This window comes from Procambarus clarkii, chromosome 80, assembly GCF_040958095.1.
Source record: "Procambarus clarkii isolate CNS0578487 chromosome 80, FALCON_Pclarkii_2.0, whole genome shotgun sequence".
Lineage (NCBI taxonomy): Eukaryota > Metazoa > Arthropoda > Malacostraca > Decapoda > Cambaridae > Procambarus > Procambarus clarkii.
The window spans coordinates 21,565,201-21,586,030 of NC_091229.1; the positions used below are offsets into that span (position 1 = coordinate 21,565,201).

The 20,830-nt window shown below is 46.6% G+C and overlaps 1 protein-coding gene across 1 annotated transcript; it reads left to right on the top strand.

Moving 5' to 3' along the window:
- The first annotated feature begins 449 nt into the window (after positions 1-449).
- On the top strand, positions 450-20,829 carry LOC138357925 (uncharacterized). The gene is made up of 4 exons (XM_069315102.1): positions 450-557; positions 1,450-19,452; positions 19,644-20,789; positions 20,821-20,829. Exons 2-4 carry the CDS (start codon positions 1,462-1,464, stop codon positions 20,827-20,829), a joined length of 19,146 nt encoding a protein of 6,381 aa, XP_069171203.1. The 5' UTR covers positions 450-557; positions 1,450-1,461.
- The last annotated feature ends 1 nt before the right edge of the window (position 20,830 follows it).

Below are 20,830 nucleotides of genomic sequence, written 5' to 3' on the forward strand. Positions count from 1 at the left end.
CAAACCTTTACCCCTCTTAGTGATCTAAGATAGACTGTTCTTGATAATAACCTATAAGACCTGTTGACCAGACCACACACTAGACGGTTAAGGGACGACGACGTTTCGGTCCGTCCTGGACCATTCTCAAGTCGATTGCCACTCACAATCGACTTGAGAATGGTCCAGGACGGACCGAAACGTCGTCGTCCCTTCACCTTCTAGTGTGTGGTCTGGTCAACATAATTTAGCCACGTTATTGTGACTCATCGCCTGCACCTATAAGACCTGCCTTTCCCTCTTCCTCCATGGAAATAACACAGGCTCTTCCATCCCTTCAGTTCCTGTTCTCAGACCTTCCTTACCCTCCTCACTCCCTTAACCCAAGCCTCCCTCCTTCCCACACCCCCTCCCAGTGTCCTCAGCGAGTCAGACCAGTGCAGGTGTGTGTGTGGCCTCCCTCAGGTTCGTCAACTATCCTGCGTCGTCGCGTGGTGCGTCGAGTAGTCCACGTCGGGACTGAGGACGTCGTGCTGCAGGGCGATGAGAGCATCGGCCGCTCCCCGGAGGCGCGTCAGGTCCGTCTTAATCCTACCTGTTACTGCCTCTTACCGACTCTTACATACTTGGTTTACCTTGGAAGGGTTAATGACGAAATCCTGATATCTCTCCCTGGGAGTTCACCTGCTGGGACTCTGCCAACAAAGACTCATGTGGGCTTACAAGAATGCCTTCGTCCAGGAACCAGAGGTTGAGTTCGCTGGTCAACTTGATCAACTTATATATATAGATATATATAATATACACACAATATATATATAATATTATATATATAAATTATATATATTCTTGTATGTATATTCGGGTTTCATGTCATTTATTTCATTAAGTATTTAAAAATACAGCCTAGGGACCATTCAGGTTATATGTAATATTTATTGCATCTAACTTTGATAACACAATGTAACATGATTTGTATTTCTGGGTAATCCGTGATGTTTTCAGATTTATGCCTCAATAGTATATAAAATAGGGATTATTCCTCTCAAACGTTACCTGGTTGATGGGATTCTGGGAGTTCTTCTACTCCCCCAAGCCCGGCCCGAGGCCAGGCTTGACTTGTGAGAGTTTGGGCCACTAGACAGATTAAGGAAGATGTCTTAACGGTGCCTGAAGGCTGCCGATTCCTTATTAAGAGCTGTGACACGTTTCCCAAGACAGCAGCCATCATGTACCTTCAAGAAGTCTTCCCTAAGATGTCTAAGGCAAAGGTCAAAGCTTGAGGAGAATAATACCCATTTTCTATACTTTTTAAGGAATAGGCATTTGGAAAATTTTAATCGTTACACAATGTAATAATTTCATAACTGACATGATTTTAGTTATATTTTGCACCGCTTGTTATTGATAACTTGCAAATAACTGGCATACGTGTATGCCAATGGTGCCTAAATGGTGTGTTTATTGCAGGCTTTCCGGAAGATGCGGACCAGTTCGTTCGAGAGCAAGGACGAGTATCCGGACACTGGCTTCCCGCGGCTCGGCATCTCTGCCCTCGCCGTCGGAAGATCGTCTCGGCATCCGGATGTCCGATCGTCTGATTCTCCGCTTGAGCCATTAGACGACGCGATTCCCACGCTTACGGAGAGCAAACTGGAAGACTGTAGTCAGATGTGTCATTCAGAAGAAAGGACACAGGAAGATTGCAGTCAGATATGTTATGCAGAAGAGAGGACACAGGAAAATTGCAGTCAGATGTGCCATTCAGAAGAAAGGACACAGGAAGATTGCAGTCAGGTGTGTCATGCAGAAGAGACTAAAGGAAGCAACGAAACCGGAAACACAGAATCATTTAATACACCTGATTACATAAATGACTTCTCGCAGAGAAAACGGGACACTATAGGAAATTTACAAAATAATGCCTCTGATGATTTAATTTCAGAACTAGACATACGAACCGAGATCACCAGTTCTGAAGATGTGTTGGACATTGACCAAGAGGTACATATACAAAATCTCAAAGATTCTCATACTGATGAGAACTTGCATGATTTGCAAGACACACAAATATGTACAGCTGATGGAGAAAATATTGAAGGATTCCCTCCAATCAGATTGTACACCGAAAAGGAAGAAAACGGGAAACTATTTGTTCCCGAAGTCAATGGTCTATACGAGAAATCTTGGAGAAAGCCGGATACAGTTATATCGACATGTTTGAGGCCAAATTCAACGGATGAAGTTGATGATGCATGCAGTAGCATCATGAACATATGCGACTTCATCACAGACCACAAACCAAAGAAGGAAGCGCTGCGGACCGTTGAAGTAGCATCAAGGATAATAGCCTACGGATTCAGCGAAGAGTCTGATTCTTCTTGTTCTCTAGCGATGAATGACGCCAAACCTCAACGTGTGTTTGGGGAAGAAAATGCGACTTGGGTTCCAAGTGGTGAAGCAGACGGCGACGAACAACTTGAGGCACTGATGGATAATCAAGGCAATAGCTTGAGCAATTATTCTGTCGGCAGGGGCATCCAGGACAATGTTGACGGAGAAGGCGCCGACGTTTCCGAACCGATGGAGAGCTGTGAAGGTTCGGAGCCGGGCGAAGAGCGCTTCGAGGATGCGGAAGACGGCAGCCCCGAGCACTTCTTGACCCACACAAAGAGACCCTTGGTTATCCCAAAGGTGGTCGTTCACGAGTCAAACGCAACACTTATAGACAATGAAACAGTAAACAGATCAGTGTTAGTGCAAGCAGACGACGACGCTACTGTTGCCATGGACTACCTTCAGACCATCGACGAGGAAACTGAACCAAACTCATTAGATGAGAACAGATGGGAGTCAGAGCTGAAGAAATGTGAAGTCCTCCTTCAAGAGAGCTCAAATGTATCCGGTACGAGTGACACAATGACTGACCCAGACGAAGTGCTGAGGAAGGTAGCACGCTCCCTGGAAAGATATGTAGAAATAGCTGAAGTAGTCGATGGTTTGCTGAGCAGAAGAGAAACAAATTGCAAATCATCTGTGGAGGCAGAAGAATCGTGCAAATCTCTCGTTGAAGCTATAGACCCACTTCACCGGCCAACAGAAATAGCTGAATCAGATGAGGCCAACATGGAATCACCTGCAGGAATGGAAGACCTGAAGCAGTTGACAACTGAAGGCAATAACCCATGGAGACTGCTTGGTCCTCACACAGAAGTGAGCGGACAAAGTGATGAAACGGCAAAGTTCTCTCAAATTTCATCTGGAGAGTTATGCTTCCCTGCAAAAGCAGCCAGTCCCAAGCTGGCTAATGAACAGCCCCAACAGACCAGTGAGAACTTGCTACATATCACTGAAAAAAAGCTCGAGACCATTCCATGCCCTTCTGAAGGCTCACGTGAGGCCACTGAAACCCTACGTGAGACCAGTAAAGAGACCGCTAATGACCTGTTTGGGACCACGGAAGTCCTACACGAGGCCAGTAATCACCTACATAAGACTGATGAAAGTCTATATGAGACCAGTGGAAATTTTGAAGATCACCCAGAAAATTCACCAGAAGGCAGAATGTCTCAACACACAGTTAGATCAAGGGATCATATGGAGGTACTAAGAGTCAGCAAAGACCATCTGGAAGTTGGAAGAGGCAGCAGGGACCAATCTGAGGTCTCGAGAGGCAGCGGGGACCAATCTGAGGTCTCGAGAGGCAGCAGGGACCACTTTGAGGTCTCGAGAGGCAGCGAGGACCAATCTGAGGTCTCGAGAGGCAGCGAGGACCAATCTGAGGTCTCGAGAGGCAGCGAGGACCAATCTGAGGTCTCGAGAGGCAGCGAGGACCAATCTGAGGTCTCGAGAGGTAGCGGGGACCAATCTGAGGTCTCGAGAGGCAGCAAGGACCAATCTGAGGCCTCGAGAGGCAGCGGGGACCAATCTGAGGTCTCGAGAGGCAGCAAGGACCAATCTGAGGCCTCGAGAGGTAGCAGGGACCAATCTGAGGCCGAGAGAAGCAACAAGGAACAGCTGGAGATGAGAAGAGACATGGTGGAAGACGGGGAACTTAAGGACGCAGATGAGAATGAACATATCTTCCCATGCACCCCAACGAAGGAAACTCGCCTCTACCACCAATCACTGGGTGCACGACATGCCAAGTGCTGCAGCTGGAACACCATCTATGAGGGAAGTGGGAAGCACTACAGTCCGTCATATGGGATGCCCGTTGAAGCCTGTGGGTCGCCTGCCGGAGTGCCCTTTGAGACGTCTGGTTCATCTGGTGGATTGTCTCTGGAGACAAGTGTCATTGGAGCTAACAAGTCCCTGGAAGCCCATGACAATCCTAAGCTATGTAAACACGCAGCTAATCCCAAAAGTTCTTTGAGTTCGTCTAGTCAGCCCCCGCCCCCAATGACCGAAGGAGGTCAGCTTACTTCGTCTTCGGAAGTTGCGCGAACAGATGTTTTGTTTGAGAATGGAATCTTAGAATATGAAAATTCCAAAGAATGTTACCTTGTCCCATTCGAGATTCAAAGTGATAATTCACTCGGCGCAGGAAGTAAAGCTATCGGTCGCTCCAGAACCAACCTTTCCCCACCTGGCCCAGTGTCTGGAACAAACCTTTCCCCGCCTGGCCCAGTGTCTGGAACAAACCTTTCCACGCCTGGCCCAGTGTCTGGAAGAAACCTTTCCCTGCCTGGCCCAGTGTCTGGAACAAGCCTTTCCCCGCCTGGCCCAGTGTCTGGAACAAACCTTTCCACGCCTGGCCCAGTGTCTGGAACAAACCTTTCCCCGCCTGGCCCAGTGTCCAGGTTCAGGTCAATGTTCGAAACGAGATCCCTGGAAGAAATCTCATCCCTTCAGAGAGGTAAAACTTCAGGAAAGTCTGAAGACAAATCACAGTACAGTGATTATAAGCCCCCAAGTACACTGCCAGTTGGCTTAGAAACCACGAGAGGCATGATTTCAGAAACCGATACTGACGCTTCACACGATCCACAATCCACGAACAAGACGGATAAAGCCAAATCAGACCAAGAAAATAATGTGGCGAAGGAGAAGTTGACCAGAAAGCCTATCCGCATTCCAGTAATATCTCCAGATATGGCTCGCCTAAATCAACTCAGAGTGGACTCTCCACCTGATAATACAGCTGGAGTGCCCCGCCAACCACATCTTCAATCGATGGAACTTGCCGCACACAAAGGCAGAGTGAAAAGCTTAGTTAAGTTTAACAGGTTATTAAGATCGGTACAAGCCAAAGAGTCGCCTGTGAGATGCGTGTCACCGACGCTACAAACGCTGCAGGAGAAGATCCCCCTGCCATCCAGTGCCTCAGGGAGCGAGGCATTAGAAGCAAGTGCATCGTGCAGCAGCTGCAGCGAGGCATCAGACATGATCGCCCTCGAGGCGGAGCAGCGAGTCTCCCAGCTCCGGTCTGTATTTGAGGTCTCCCGTCTGGCCGCACAGCAAAGGACACAAAGAGCCTTCTCGCGGAAGCTCAAGAAGTTTGTTTTTGGGGATGATAACGAAGAACCATTGGGAACGGAGCACGGGAGCGACTCGTCTGAAATGACCCCTGGTAATGGGGCAACTAAAATGCCAGTAAGTAAAGATCATTTAAGTGACAGGGCTTATTCTTCTGAAAGTACCGGAGTCGTCCATCAGGTTTCACACATGAATATTCCAGGAAACAATTGGTCTAATGTAGCTGGAGTTTCTAATCTAGATGAAGAAACCAGAGACTCGTCTAGTAACGTTACAGTACACCAACCAGAAGAACCTAAGAACCTGGAAACTGGAAAGAGTTTGACGATTTCTGACACATCAGTTCTTCAAGACGAACTGGAAATTAGACAGGATAATGCTTCCCATACCACAGGGAAATTGAAACGCCACAAGAAGTCAGAAAAGCTTATGACGTCGCTGGTAACCATGGAGAAAAACATCAGAGACGTGCAGACATCAGTACAGCGTCTAAGCAAACACTACACTACTGGACCCTCCGGCAATGTAGACCTCTCTCCAAAAGCGGCTCAAGACCACGATCTAAACCTCGACTCGTCTTCAAATGAGCTAAAGCAAGAGACCTCAGGTGTTGCTGGTCTGTTCCATCAGGTGGTAGTGATGAGGGGAACGGTAAAACGTTTGGCACAACACTTTGAGAATGCTGAAACAAACAGTTCAGCGCTGAAGGACACTTCCAGTGCTGATATTGCCTCGGTGCTGCCACCAAAGGCACAATCAGAACTTGGATATTGCAAAGAAACAGACGGAAGGGACAAAATAATGGAAGGAATAACCGAACATATGAATGATTCAGCTGAAGGACAAGTTCCAGGCAACTATCAAGTTCCAGATAATTATCAAGTGGGGACTATCCCTCACTCACAAGACAGAGTTGCTAAACTTGAGTTGCAAGTGCTTCCTGCAGATCTGTACCAACACACTCACTTGCCGCCTCCTGAAGCAGCATGTGTTAACGAACACAAAGAGCAATGTAAAGGCACGGAAAAGATTTCGATGAAGGCCATGGATATATCTCGAGAGAGGCCATCTCTGCCCTTCGGCCAACCTCTTGGAAATATGGGCGAACTCCGCGAACAACGGATCAATCTCGTCACACCTGCGGATGAACTTCAAAAGCAATCCGTAGATCAACTCAGAACAGAATCATATCCAACTTTAGGTCACCGCCAGGAGGCACTTAAATCTGTTCAGCAGATTCAGAAACCTGTCGATCAACATCAGGAGGAGTTAATCGAATCTATCGACCAGCTTCAGAGAGAGCCAACGGAAACTGTTAATCAACTTTGTAGGGAAAACATTGAACCTGTTGACCAGTTTCAGGAAAAGCCGACAGATCTCGATGGTCGGCCTCGGGAATGGAGTGTATTGAAGGAAACATCTGGGCCTGGAAGTAGTAATGAGGACCCTTACAGAAGAGCGCATCAAGCTAAGATAGATTCATGGAATCGAGAAGGGAGCATCAGATGTCATCCAATTGTTCCCATCGGTCGTCTTCAGGTGAAGGCTCATGAACACCCAGTTCAGATGATGGCAGTAGGAGTTGCTGACCATCCTCTTCAGGAACTTCAGGAAAGCGAGCAGCTTCTTCATGACAATTCTGGATTTGACGATCAAACTGGAAAAACTACTGACAATGAATACCAGTCTATAATGAAGAACATACCTGATGACCAGCTGAGAAAGTTTGGGGTATATTTTCAAGAAGATCAAAGTTCATTTATTGATGAACAGGAGGATTCAGATCCTCAAGGAAACTCACCAGTGAGGATGGGAATCCAGCCTGAATCTAGTACCACCGCCCGATTGAAGGACGATGTATCTAATTCTATAGATTCTCAACATCAAAATACACCGATAAACGTTTGGAGTGAATCAAAGGTTTCTGAAATCTTACAAGTGGCGAACACGTCTGAGAAGAATTTGGAAGAATCCAGAGCAGTTTTGGAAGAATTATCAACAGCCATACAACTTCCAAAGGCGTTAAATATGAGTTCGAAACTCCAGATGGCGTCGCCTACGCCTCTGAAAATGGACGAGTCGACATCAAACCTCCTGGATAAGTCGGCAGAACATACAAACTGCCTAAAGGAATCAAGTCTCTGTTCAGAACTCCTGAAGGATCCACCTACGTCTAAAGACCAACTGGACAAACTAAATAGTCTCCCAGACCTCCCAGATTATGCAAATGTGTCTTCAGACTTATTCCATTCAATCAAACCGTCAGATTCGCTCGAAAATTCAACTTTACTCTTAGGGTTTTCTAAGGAACGAGCTTCACCTCCAAAGCTCCTGAGAGACACAGTTGAACTTGCAAGCCTGTTGGACGAGCGACATGGAACTGTACACTTTCTGGAGAATCTAACTACTGCCGCAGACTTAAGACAGGCCAATACATCTGCAGCAGATCTGCTGAAGTCTGGAACACCTGCTGACTTTTTGACAGATAAAGATGCTCCTGTAAGCCACTTGAAGGAGCCATATACACCTGTAAGTATATTGAAGGAACCACTCGAGGAAACAATACATGTTGGCTCACAAGAGGAATCGACTGTACGTACTACATCCAAGACGCAGTTCTCAGGTTATATTGATTATGTTGAAGAGCCAAATGCAACGGTTGATGTTGCTCGCGCAAAGCAACCGGTAAATGCGCATGAAGCTTTGCGGAAACCTCTAACACCACCAAACGCATGTGTCCCAGCAGATATAATAGAGGAGCGTAAGCTGCAGAGCTACGCAAGTGAAGCTTGTATTCAAACTTCAGAACATCAAGGAAGGAAGCTATTTTCTCCGTCTAGTGTTGAGAATATTGATGCAAATCGGGAAGATTCTCTCGTATCTTCTGTCACCAAAGAGTCAGAAAGATCTTCAGGGCAAGACTCGTGTGTCATGTCTTACAGAGACACCGGGGTACCTAAGAGGAGAACGGTGCAGCCCGTTTCTCAACACGAAGTCCCTGTACCCGGAGTTGTAGTGTTCGGGGCCACGGCAGAGAGCGGCCTCGATTGTATTTATAAGTACGATACAAACCTCAATTATGATTCTGACAATATTCATGTGGAGGACGTAGCTAACTGCCAGAACACTTACGACTGTCTACAAGACCAGGTTTCGGTAGATGTAATTGCTGGTGGGAAAACTTATCGCATCATTCCTGAGAGCTTATGTGCGTCAGATGTGCGAGAAAATGAAATACTGGAGTCAAATTATTCTTCTGGGGTTTCCACAAATGAGCCCATTAACAGTGATAAATTACGAGGGAGGGAACTTGGTTCCATGCCCTTCAGTGCAGGCTACAGCAGTGGGGAGTTCAGTCAGGAAATTGAGGTGTCGATTCAGTTTCCAGCTGAGGCGGATGAGACCTCTCCTGACAAGTCAGAAGAGCTTGAAGAACACAGGAAATTGCTGTGCCCTGTTGCGTTAGAATCCTTGCCTCATCGCCCTCACTCGCCTCTACACAATTTTTTTTGTAGAACTGGTGAACCAGTCGATCATTCAGACGATGACTTACCTCTTCATGATCACACTCCAGATCCCAACAGACCGCAGGAGTTAATGCAAGACAAACCCGCCATTCCCCAGAAACCACTGGGAGGACATTTGAGCACTCTCGAGGGGTTCAATACAGACGAAGTAGCGTCAGAAAAGAGATTCGTCCTAACATCGCACAGGACAGTTGCAGACTCGTGGCCACGCTCATACAAATCGGCTTTAAACCCATTGTCAGCGCCCTCTGTTTCCTCGCTTCTGGGTGGAGTAGATATACCGACTTGCAGTGTGGAAATGACCCCGCATGGGGACGCAGGTGGGGTGGACTCTATTGACACTGCTGTCAACCCATCATGCACGGAAGAGGACACCGTTGGCGCCACTGTCAGCCCGTCATTGGCAGCTCCAAAGGCGGGTCTGCCAAGTATCCAGGTGTCGCTGGAAACACTAACAACGAGAATTAGCTTATCAGAAATGGCCCCAAACTTCACAGATACTTCAGAGATACCCACTGATTACCCCATAGACGTTAGACATGGTCCACAAAACACATCTGTTCACGAAAACATATTAAAAGATAATTCAGAGGAAAGTTTATTCAATTTACTGGCCATTGTGTCCACAGAAGCCCAGGTGAACTCTGCTCACGGGAATAGCATACAATTTACATTAAAGGACGACCCTCGGGGTGACAGCTCCGCTGAACTAAAGTCAATCGATGCTGAAGTTGAAACTTACTGGAATGTGTCGAGTAGCCTTGCATCTGGACAAATTACACAGGTGTTGTCTGACAGTTTGTCCAATGATGAGGAGTGTAACAGTAAGGTGGAGGATCAGGACGAGGAGGCGGATCTGGTCAAGGAAGCGGATCTGCTGCAGGTATCAAACAGCTACTTGATGGTCGAGGAACCAGGTCTAGAGAACTCAGACGACAGTGATTTTTCTTTCGGCACAGAAGACTGTGGGGATCCTCTGATACCGAAACAGTTCATTGATGCAATGTTGATTTCTACGAGAGCGGAGAGCCAGCAAGAACAGTTAGAATACAACGCGCTTCCTGGAAGGTCAGTTGAAGAAGACAGTGACCCCGACACATTAAAATGCCAGACTTCCTTCTCCATTTCCCAGAGTAAGAAGGAAGTTGCACTGTTTTTAACAGACGGAAGTCCTGCTGAGCTTCGTCACCAACCGACAGTTGCACACATGGAAGATTCAGTCCTCACCCGGTCACAGGAGATCAAGGCGAATCAGGAGGCAGCAACAGCCAACAGATGGTCGGAGGATAACAAGACGAGTCAGGAGGCGCCAACAGCCACAGAGTCAACAGCTTCAAAGACACATGTCAAGGTTGACGAACAAAATGACACAGACACGGATGACAGCGATTTCACTTTTGGGACAGAAGATTCTGGGGACATATTCCACGTGCCTCAAAGGTACATTGATGAACAGTTGGCTTTCAAGGATGAGGAAAAGTCTTCAAAGAATATGATCTCATTACCTCTGGCGCCTAACGACTCTAACTCTCTTGATACCAAATTTAAGAGACTCACACGCACACCATGGAACAGCATTGACCAAGACTTATTAGATGGACAAAGGGAAAATGCCACAGTGTTAGACAGTGCTGAACTATTAAGGAGAATATCTGAAATTCATTCCACATTGCAAGCCTCTAAAGAAACGTCACAAGATGCTGTTGTTGAATCAGAGAAAAAACAAGCTTCACATGAAATAAAATCGTCTCAAGATATTTCATGCCATATGACACCCGCTGGAGTAGAAGGACTAGTGTTAAATTCGACTTCAGAAACCAAAGAATCCTACCCACTCAGTCCGCAGCCAAACACAGACTCATCGGCTAGCCTCTCGACCGTCGACGTGAGCGCCGTGCCTTCACAACCTCCGACTCGGGACACTACAAGCGGAGAGAATGGCAGCGAAACTGACTCTGATGACGATATGCGTGTCGGCCCACTTAAGAGCAGTCAACCCTTGGTCATACCCTTGTCCGCCAGCCCCAGTATGTCCACAACACCAGGCTCGGACAGCGACTCGTCCAATTCCGAATCTGATGCCCTGACGGACGAGGACGACATCGAGGTGTGCGCGGTCAAGAAAAAACCCAAGTACACCAAGCCTGCTCGCAGCCACCGTAGCAAGCTTCACACCATCCAGGAACTCTCGGAGGACGAGGAGGAACGGGATGCAACGCCAATCAGGCCGCCCAGACAGAGCAGGCTCACTGGCGCAAGGTCCAGGCTCACTGAGAACTGGTGGAAACCTGATTTCCCAAAGGTTCACCAGGCATCCCCTAAAACGACAAACTTATGCTCAGATTTCTCGAGAAAGCTTGGGGATGGTGATGGTGAAGTGTCCAGCACAAAGGTGATGGGAGGAAGCCGACACAATGATCATCCTCTAGCAATGGTAAAGCTCATTCCAGACAATGTATCTTCATCATCTTCTGGCGATGACTATGACGACGATGGTGATATCGACGAACCAGTTGTAACATACGGACGGCTTTCCTACACGGGAATTGTCTTCAAGAAAATGCAAAAGACAGAATCCCTAGCGAAGAAAAATATAACCTCGAGAACATCTAGAAGTAGCAAGAAAGCCAGCTCCAAGAGTGAAACAAATGCTGAGCAAATTAATCCTGAGCGGGATCAAATCCTTCAAGCTGGGAGAGAACTTGGACCTGGAAAGCATCGAAATTCACCTGAGCTTGAGGATCACATAATACAAAAAATAAACAATGGTGGAGAGAAGTTTATAGAAACTATGAATGAAAATTATATTGAGAATCACACAGGTCCAAAAATAAACGAAAATGAAGAACAGGAAAGTTTAAATAATAACGTCATGGAGGAACTTGCCAGTTCGAATAAAACTGAAAATTTGAAACATAAAAATCTAAACAAAAATGAGATCGTGAAATATGAAGATCGAAACGAAAATGAGAATGAGAACGACGCAATCATCACTCGAAACCAAAACATCCAAACGAAGCTTGTTGATCCATCCTCCCAAGAGCTCTCGAACTCAAAACCTGGAAAAGTGAATCCTCGGGAGAGGAACCCTCGATACCCACAAAAAGAAGCTAACTCAACGGTCAGCTTCTTGGAAGAAGAAGCAGATACCACCCAATACTTCTTCCCTCCCATGGAGACCCTATTCACCCCAGCTTCTCCAGACCCCATCATCATCACCAGCAGCGCCTCCCAATCTCCCGCTGTGAAGGCAGATGTACCCACCATAACTCGGTATGTTGTCACTCATCTAGGGCGGGAGAGTGTGCTAACCGACCATACGTTTGCTCCTCCGATGGAGAAGCTGTTGAAACCGACGCTCCAGATAGCCGGTGAGCAGGTCAATGACCACTTCCCACTTGGGAATGAGTTTGAGAGAAAATTTCAAGGTCAGTCTTGTTGTTTTTCCATGATAGATGATCTCCTGGACCTTCGTGCATGTAAAGCACCTCAATTTTTAGATGTTGGAAATTCTGAATTGGGGGATGCGATAGCTTTAACAATGCCAGTAAATGGCCTTACACGTCCTGAGCTTGTATCAGAGAATACAATTCTTCATAAGAAAGATTATTTAACCATGGCGGCTGAGGGAGCCAATAGGGATTCGAAGGACCTTAGCGACTTTATTTTACGGTGCAGCAAACAGTCTGAAACAAATTTAAACTGTACTAATTCCCATGAAGAAAATACAAAAGCAGAGGTAGACAATGAAGAAATTTTGTTATCTACAGAAAAACCCCATGACCTCGAAACGAGAGAAAATGTACTTAAATGTAACACTGATAGAAACGAGATATCAAAGGGGGAGGATTTTTTGGGGGAAACTATTGTTGGCTCTCAAGTACCCGCAGTTGGTGAAATTAGTCAGGAAACAGAATTAGAAAGCATTTCGGAGGAAGCAAGAGGCAACCATGCCATCAGTGAAGAATACGTGACCAATCAAGGAAGCAAAGAACCTACTGACGAAGGGACTCTTGAAGGCAGAGAGTACGACGGTAGTATCAACAGTCCCGCTGATGTGGACTTCATCGAAGAACCTTTGACCTCTTTTCAGAGTAGCGGCCCTCAACAGCTTGGTTGTTTTCAGGACGTTATCGATCCGACAGAAGCGGTGACAGATAAAGGTGAGAGTAAGGGCAGTATTAGTGCCGAGGCTTCTCCAGTAATGGCCGTAGAGCTTACCCAGAGCACCAGTAATGTTGTCCTTTACTCCCTCGGCAACAACAGAAAATTACCCGGTGGCGCAAGCAGTTTATTGCAGGAACCTAAGACTCTGACTTGGCATTCCAGAGATGTGCATTTGGATGAGTTGAGTGACGTCTTCCCGCTCACTATTGACACCTTTACTGTGACGGCTAGCAGTGACCCATTTTCTGTGACGAGTAGCAGCGACCCATTTTCTGTGACTAACAGTGACCCATTTTCTGTGACGACAAGCAGAGACTCGTTTTCTGTGACGACTAGCAGGGACCCGTTTTCCCAGCCCTCTAAAATGGGATCATGGGCTGGGGAGTGTTTTAGTGATGAAACAATGCAAGCAAGCAGTTTTTGCACGGCTGATGTAAAGCATGCGCTTCAGGCGGCAAAGGGAAGCCTTAGTGGTGATGGCGAACACTCACCGTCATCACAAGGAGAAGTTGAGAAGCCAGGTTCTGCAGCCTGTCCTTCAGTCGTTCCTCAGACTCCCTCCGAGGAGTCAGTGGCGACAGCTAGTGGTGAGAACTTGAAACGAATTCCCTCCCACCTAGGAGGAACAATTATGGATACAAATCCAGGATTTGCAATACCGGAGGTGCAATGGGACACTTTTCCCATCTTTAGTGGTATCTCACCAGATGACCTAGTGGCTGTCGATGCATCTTCAGATACATCAGTGTCAACACCAACGCTTGAGGCTGATGAAGCCCTGACGGTAGCAGACTTCGACACTCGCTGGACAAGTTTTGACGTCAAGGAAACAGAGTGTGGTGAAGGATCACCAAATAGCCTTGGTGTTGAAGTAAGAAATGATTCAGATATACAAAAAGTTGTTTGTAATGCCCCAGAAGGGACTGGGTGTATAAAAGAAGAGTTAAGTGCTCCACACGACAGCAGGGAACAATCTCCAGACGCCCAAGTTTTGTTTGAACCTTCCAATCCATATTTAAGGACCACAGAAAATGGCGGAGTCTTAACTTGTCCACATGCAGGGCATCAGGGAGTTGACCTTAATACTTGTAACTCAAGTGGATTAGACTCTCCAGAAGCCCTACATCTCCATACTCGCTCCCCAGCTGAGCACGCAAGTGAAGGTGGTGTTGCTCAAACAGATGGTGCAGACAACGAATGGCATGCCTCATTCTCATCATTTTCGTCATCTTCATCACACTCATCGTATTTGTTGAGACATGCGAAGGATTATGAAGACGCTCTTCCCATTGTCGATCTTCTGGGACTTGAGCCCAGGTCTCTGCCGCCACGAGAGGAAACTAACGCGACCAGCCTCCTTAATCTCGAGTCGCCCGACCACTGCACCTCCAGGAACCTGCAGAAGCCCTTGGAGGATGATATCCAGCATACCAGATACATCGATACGGTAGATTTTGTCACTGGATCTCTCAATGACATCCCGAATTCCACGCACAGTGAGGATATCAAGCCTCAAGATGAGAGGGACATCGTTACTAATGAACTTTTCGCCTTTTTACGTGGATCTTCCGAATCTCTTATTGACGCTGACAATCCGGGATCCACAAGCAGTGATGCTATTCAGCCTCTGGTCATGGCAGATACAGTGCAACCGGAAGTAGAAGACGCTTTAGCTGAAAGACAGACTGATAGTTCAGAGGAAGACCTCGGCACTGAGCAGGTGATCACGTCCACCCAACCTCCCTGCTGGGTTTTGGACTCGGGTTTTGGCTCCCCTGATAATGCGATTTTTGTCGACGATTCTTGTGTGGTAAATGAATGTGGGGAAGTCATAGAGTCGGTGAAGACGTTGTATGACTGGCTGCCTACGCAAGGGCTTGATTCAGACCAATTGCAAAGACTTGGGCCAATGCAAGAGTTTGGCTCTGAGCCCATGCAAGAGTTTGATTCAAACCGTTCCCACACGTTCGACTTTACACCTATACAATTACAGAAATCTGCGCCTATACAAATGTTAGACTCTGTATCTTTAGGCACTCTGGACTATGAGCCTTCACAGCTGTCTGACACAGACTCAGAGTATACAGAAGCAACTGATACCAAGAGGTCATCATCTCCGGCCACACATACCAACCCACAACACGAGGCTCAGCTGGGAGACACAACAATCAATATACATGAAGCCGACCCAGGTCATGATCCAATTAGCGATAGCCAGACGAATGGAATATATAGTTTACTTGCTTCAGTACGTCAGACTCTGGATTATGTGAGTGTGTACAGCGAGGGAAGTGACGATAGGGGAAATCAATGCGGGAGAGGACGAGATGAAGGCCAAGAATATTTAAAAGAAACCTCAGAAAATGGAATTTCACATGGAGGTTCCTCCAGGTCGTTGGGTCAGCCCGGTCACACGCCCATCGTCGAGCGTTTGATCAGCTTGGAGGAACTGGTTGGCGAGGCAGCTAACACCGCCGAGGACCTGGTAAGCCAGCTGAAGGAAGGTCTTTCTGACAAGGTACTCAACTTTGCTCAGTGGGAACTCGATGATATTTTAGTTGAAAATAATAGTGTTAAGAGCGAGGCAGACGAGGCAGAGAACAACTCCAAGCTCTCCACCAACCTAGATGGTCCAGAAAATAAGAATGAAAAGCAAGACAGTTCTTCATGTCCTGCCGAAGAAGTGTGTGGTAGACTCTCGCCCGAAGCGACGGTCAAGAACCAGTTAGACACAGCATCTCCTGAAGGAACCGAATCGCACACTGATAAGGAAAATACGCTATCAGAAATTTCTTCAGATATCTTCGAGAGTGCCCGTGACTTGTGTCCAGCTATAGATGAAATTTTGATACACAAGTTAAGTGTGCTGGACTCTGATGTGACAGAGGACCAAACAGATGCGTTCCTCACCCACCACGAGAAGACAAGCAAGCGACCAGAGGATGGTGACGTCTCCTCTTGCTTTGCCAGTGATCTTGCAACCCTACAGACTCAGGACCGCAAATCTGACGATCAGGATCACAACAATTCGCTGTATATTGAGCGAATCAATGGCATCTTTAACGAGTTTCAGCATATGCTAAACATGGAGGGTTCCACTCCCTCATCCATGCTAAAGCCAAGACGTCATTCTCAATATGAAGACTTGATTGTTGGTCCTTGTTTATCTGCAAGTGACAGTGCCACTGGACACTGGGTCTCTGAAGCTGTAGGACTGACAGCTTCATCATCCACGCTTCAACTTGGCAAAGATAATTTGATTAATAGTGATGATGATGTTAATGATGATGCGAAAACTGATGATTCAATTCATTCTCAGTCTCACCATAGCTTATTGCATGAACTACACGAGTGTAAAGGTCTTTCTAACGACGATAACTCCGGCGATGAAAGATCTTTCGAAACAAATCCTCTTGATGATGGTAGCAGACGTCGGCCTCACTCCAGGACTCTCGCAGATCTCGTGACCTCCAGACAACAGTTCTGGAATTCTTTATTTGAAGAAAGTGAAGATGTTGAAGAGGCAGGAGTTTCTAGCTTAACGTCCTCACCAGCCGTCACCAGGAAGTCGGCTGATCTTACAAGAAGTGGCGCCGTCACTGGTGACGAGAATAAGGTCTCTGAACACCACAGTTCCGCAGAAGTGAGTCGGTCTTCCGAGCACATTCACGAGGACGACATTAAAATGCATCTCTTTCAGAGCAAGCAAGAGATTCGTCAAGGCCTGGTGAAGTTTTCTGACACAAGCCTAGTCGAATTTTCTGGTGCAAGTCCAGTCAAGTCTTCTTCTAACACAAGTCCGGTCGAGTTTTCTAGCACAAGTCCAACTGAGTCTTCTAGCACAAGTAAAGTCGAATCTAATGGAACAAGTCTGGTCGAGTCTTATGGCACAAAGATTGAGAATGTTTTGAAAAAAAGAGTGCAAACCAAAAAGAACAAAGAAAGGAAATTCAAATATTTCAAGCGGGGAAGAGACACATCAGAAGAATCTGAAACTGATGGAATATTAGACCCAAATTACAAATCTTGTTTGACCCCAAAACCAAGAAAAGACAAAACACTCGCAGTACTACCAAAGGGAACATTTTCCGAACGCGAGAACGCAGTCTCCCCAAAAGTTGGAACGGATCGCCAGAAATTCGGAATACAGAAAACCAGTGACCAGGAAGGGGGTGACTACGAAAACATTGGTGGTCTCTCGCGAATGCCAAGTTTTAAGAAGATAGAAAAAGGTATTGTAAGGAGCGGCAAGAAACTATGGGAAGGCAAACAAATGGAACAATCATTTGAGAGGAAACTGTGCCAGAGTCATGTTCTTCCATCATTGAGAGATGCCAACAAAAACTCAAAATGCTCTGCAGTTGGTGAACAAATGGAAAATAAATTTGAAGCAGGCATTGAAGATATTATGAAAAACACATCAGAGCCAACAGAGAGTCTGGAAAAGTACACAGAGATCATTACATCCCAAGTTATGAAGGAGTCATTTACTGGGACACCCGTGGCACCACAAGACGGGGCTCCCGCGTACCGTCGACCGAGCATCAAGATGATTGCAAAAGGAATTGTTCAGATGAGGAAGAGCCAGTGGGAGGGGAAACTTGAGGTTACAGAGGAATCTGAATTAGAAGAAACTCCACCATCTAACGAAGAACCGGCGACGAAAGATGATGTGATTCGTCCAGAGCCGCAAGTCAGTGACCGTAGAGGAAGTCTTAGTCAACAGAAACATCGTAAAGGGGCATCCAGACACAAGCCATCACTGGGTTATCAGCTGAGTGTAAAGATAAAGAACGGGACTGTAGTTGACACTAAACTCTTGTGGGAGGCGAGGGAAGTCGCCAGGAAGAAGGAGCTAATAGCAGATTTGGCGCGTGCCCAGGCCACCATACATGCCGAGGACGCCCAGATCCCCAGTGACGAACACCACGGGAAGAAAATCCCGACGACTAGCTATCAAGATAAAGACTCGATTGCTAGATCTCAGGAACCGGAGATCGAACCCCCTCAGACGTCTGAAGGCGTAGATGCCAGGGAAGTAGTTCGATGTGATGAACCCCTTTCTGAACCCAACATTCAGGAAGGTCGTGTCAATTCCACAAGGCAGATGTGGCTCAGTATGACGACGTCGGATGGTATGAACGCTGAGAGCATCTTGAAAAGCAAAGTGAGATCCCAGAAGAATAAAAAGGGACCCAAGCTTCGTGAGTCAGGAGAGGAGTCTTTCGAAAAGTCTTTGATTGGTAGACACCCAAGCGTAAGGATCCCCGAAGGTGCTGTTCTGGAGGAGAAGAAGAAGTTGGAGTCGATAATGATTCAGTTAAAAAAAGGTCGCGGAATCTACGTCGAGTGGAAAAAATTAAGAAAATCAAGAAACGTCAAAGCTTCTGGCCCATCAGGTCTCCGCAGTGATCGTGTCCCTACAGTCTTGAAGCCGACAGAGACAGACCGGCGTTGCGGGGATGATATTTGCCTAAAGGAAATCGATCCCGATAAAGTCATGGAACGAGTCCCTGGCTTCGAACAAATAAAAAAGGGGACTGTGTTGGCAAGACAGCAAATCTGGAGCATCGGCGAGGCTCGTAAGACTCCGAGTCCGAACCCAAAGATATTACATGTAAGATCACCACAAGGAAACATTATTCCAGGTGTTGCAGATACACATAAAGGAAAGCATGACAGTCCTCAAGATATAGAACCTGTTAAAATGATTCCTAATACGAAAATAATCGCGAAAGAAGCGGTCAAGTGTAGCAGAACCCAAACAAAATTTTTAAATGCGAAAAACAGTTCCAAAACCAATGATTCCAATGATGTGGGTAGATCAAAGACTCAATGTAAAGCAGAGATTGCCAGTGAGTTGATATCTGGGGGACGGCTTCAAGCACAGGGACAGCAACAAGCTGAGGTAGAGGAGCAGCCCAAAACAATACCGGTTTCAGGGTACCAGCTAAGCATAAAGATCAAAGAAAGGCATGTTGCAAGCATCAAGAACCTGTGGGAGGGAAGGCAGCAGGAAGACAGGGCCAATAGGGTCCTTGGGAGGTCTATCGAAGACAAGAAGAAACAGGACTCGTATGAAAGGAACTCCGAGGAATCTCTTCATTCTAAACAAGATGATGACGGAGATGACGCAGCAAAAGGAACCATCGCTCCAAGCTGGAAGATTCAAGAAGGAAAAGTGAGAGAAGAGAAGGAAAAATGGGAAGATATTAATAGCTGCAAAGATGAATATAATCAGTGGAAGAAAGTCAGAGATGATCACAGTTTCCATGAAATCCAGATGGCAAGGGCAGCCTGCGTCAGTTGCAGCTGCTGATGCATCCTCCGGAGGTGACACCACTCAGCGGAGAGCAGAAACTCTGCAGCAGAATTCTTTCAAGTCCGAGTTATCCAAAACTGAATCGGCCCTTCAGACTACAAGTATCGTAAGTGCTTCGAGGAACACTGTGGGAGGAGAACGAACACAAAGATCTTAAATTGGCTCGAAAGCCTCTACACACGAGAGTCCTAGAATCTCAAGATGATGGCAAGAGAGACTATGAGGATGAACATCAGGACAAACCATTAGTGCAGGAAATCATCCCATGGAGGTCAGAATTTTGTGAATTCCGGTTTTGCTCAACAGAGGTAGAAATTGGCCGTAAGACAGACAGCGTCACTGAAATGCTTTCCAAAGAACCGACAGAAGAGACCAACAAGGGACAGTCATCCAGTATTACGTCCTACGAAGGCACCAGTCAAATAGACAGACATATAAAGGAGAATACACCACAAAGTAAGAATATCTTACACCAGAAGATGTCTGCTAATCAAGCCTTCTTAGGGGACGCAAACCCTGCAGAAGATACCGAAATGCTGGAGAGAAAACGCAAAAGTAGTCCACACAAAGAATTTCACGTGAGGGACCAGAGCGAGATGGAACCGTCTGCGACGCTACACCATGAGACAAGAGAGCCGAGCGATGCTCAAGTTGAGGAAGTCGACAACAATGCAGCTTCCAGTAGAACCCTGAATTTTGAGGTCGAGTCTAGACATCTGAACACGGGCCATTGCGTCTCGGAGCAAATCCAGGACAACAACACGTTTGCCCAAGCTCAAAATAAACCCAAACAAGCGAAGGTCATTCAGTTTTACCAGAGAGATCAAATCCAAGACATTGCACCGTCAGAAGAGAGAACCTGCATGCTAAACCCACAAGTTGAGCCACAAGACAGTAAACAAAGGAAATATGGTCTCACCAATCATAAACAAGATTCCCGCGACACTGAGCTTTCCAAAAGCAAATCTAACAGGGATGGTAGTCTTGGAGGCAAGAATTCCCGACTAGTAGATAATAGCTATCAGGAACCCGTAAGTATGTCGGAGTCAGGACCGGAGAGTAAGAATAAAGATAGTGAAGACGAAAAGGAGAAGGAAGAAGAAGAAGGGGATGATGATGATCCTTCAACTATCCCTGCGCTCGACCATCCATCCACACGAAAACAGCCGGAAATTGAAACTTGGGTTCGTGAGAATCCGTTATGTGGTACTGGGTTAGTCTTAGATGCTACAAGTTCCTCTGAAAGTCTAGAAAGGCTGTTCCATGAACGTCCTAAAGTATCGCCTACTGCTGAAGTGTCATCTGACGAAGTTCCTGTAATGCCTTCACCTGAAAAAGTTCCCAAAGTTCAAATAAC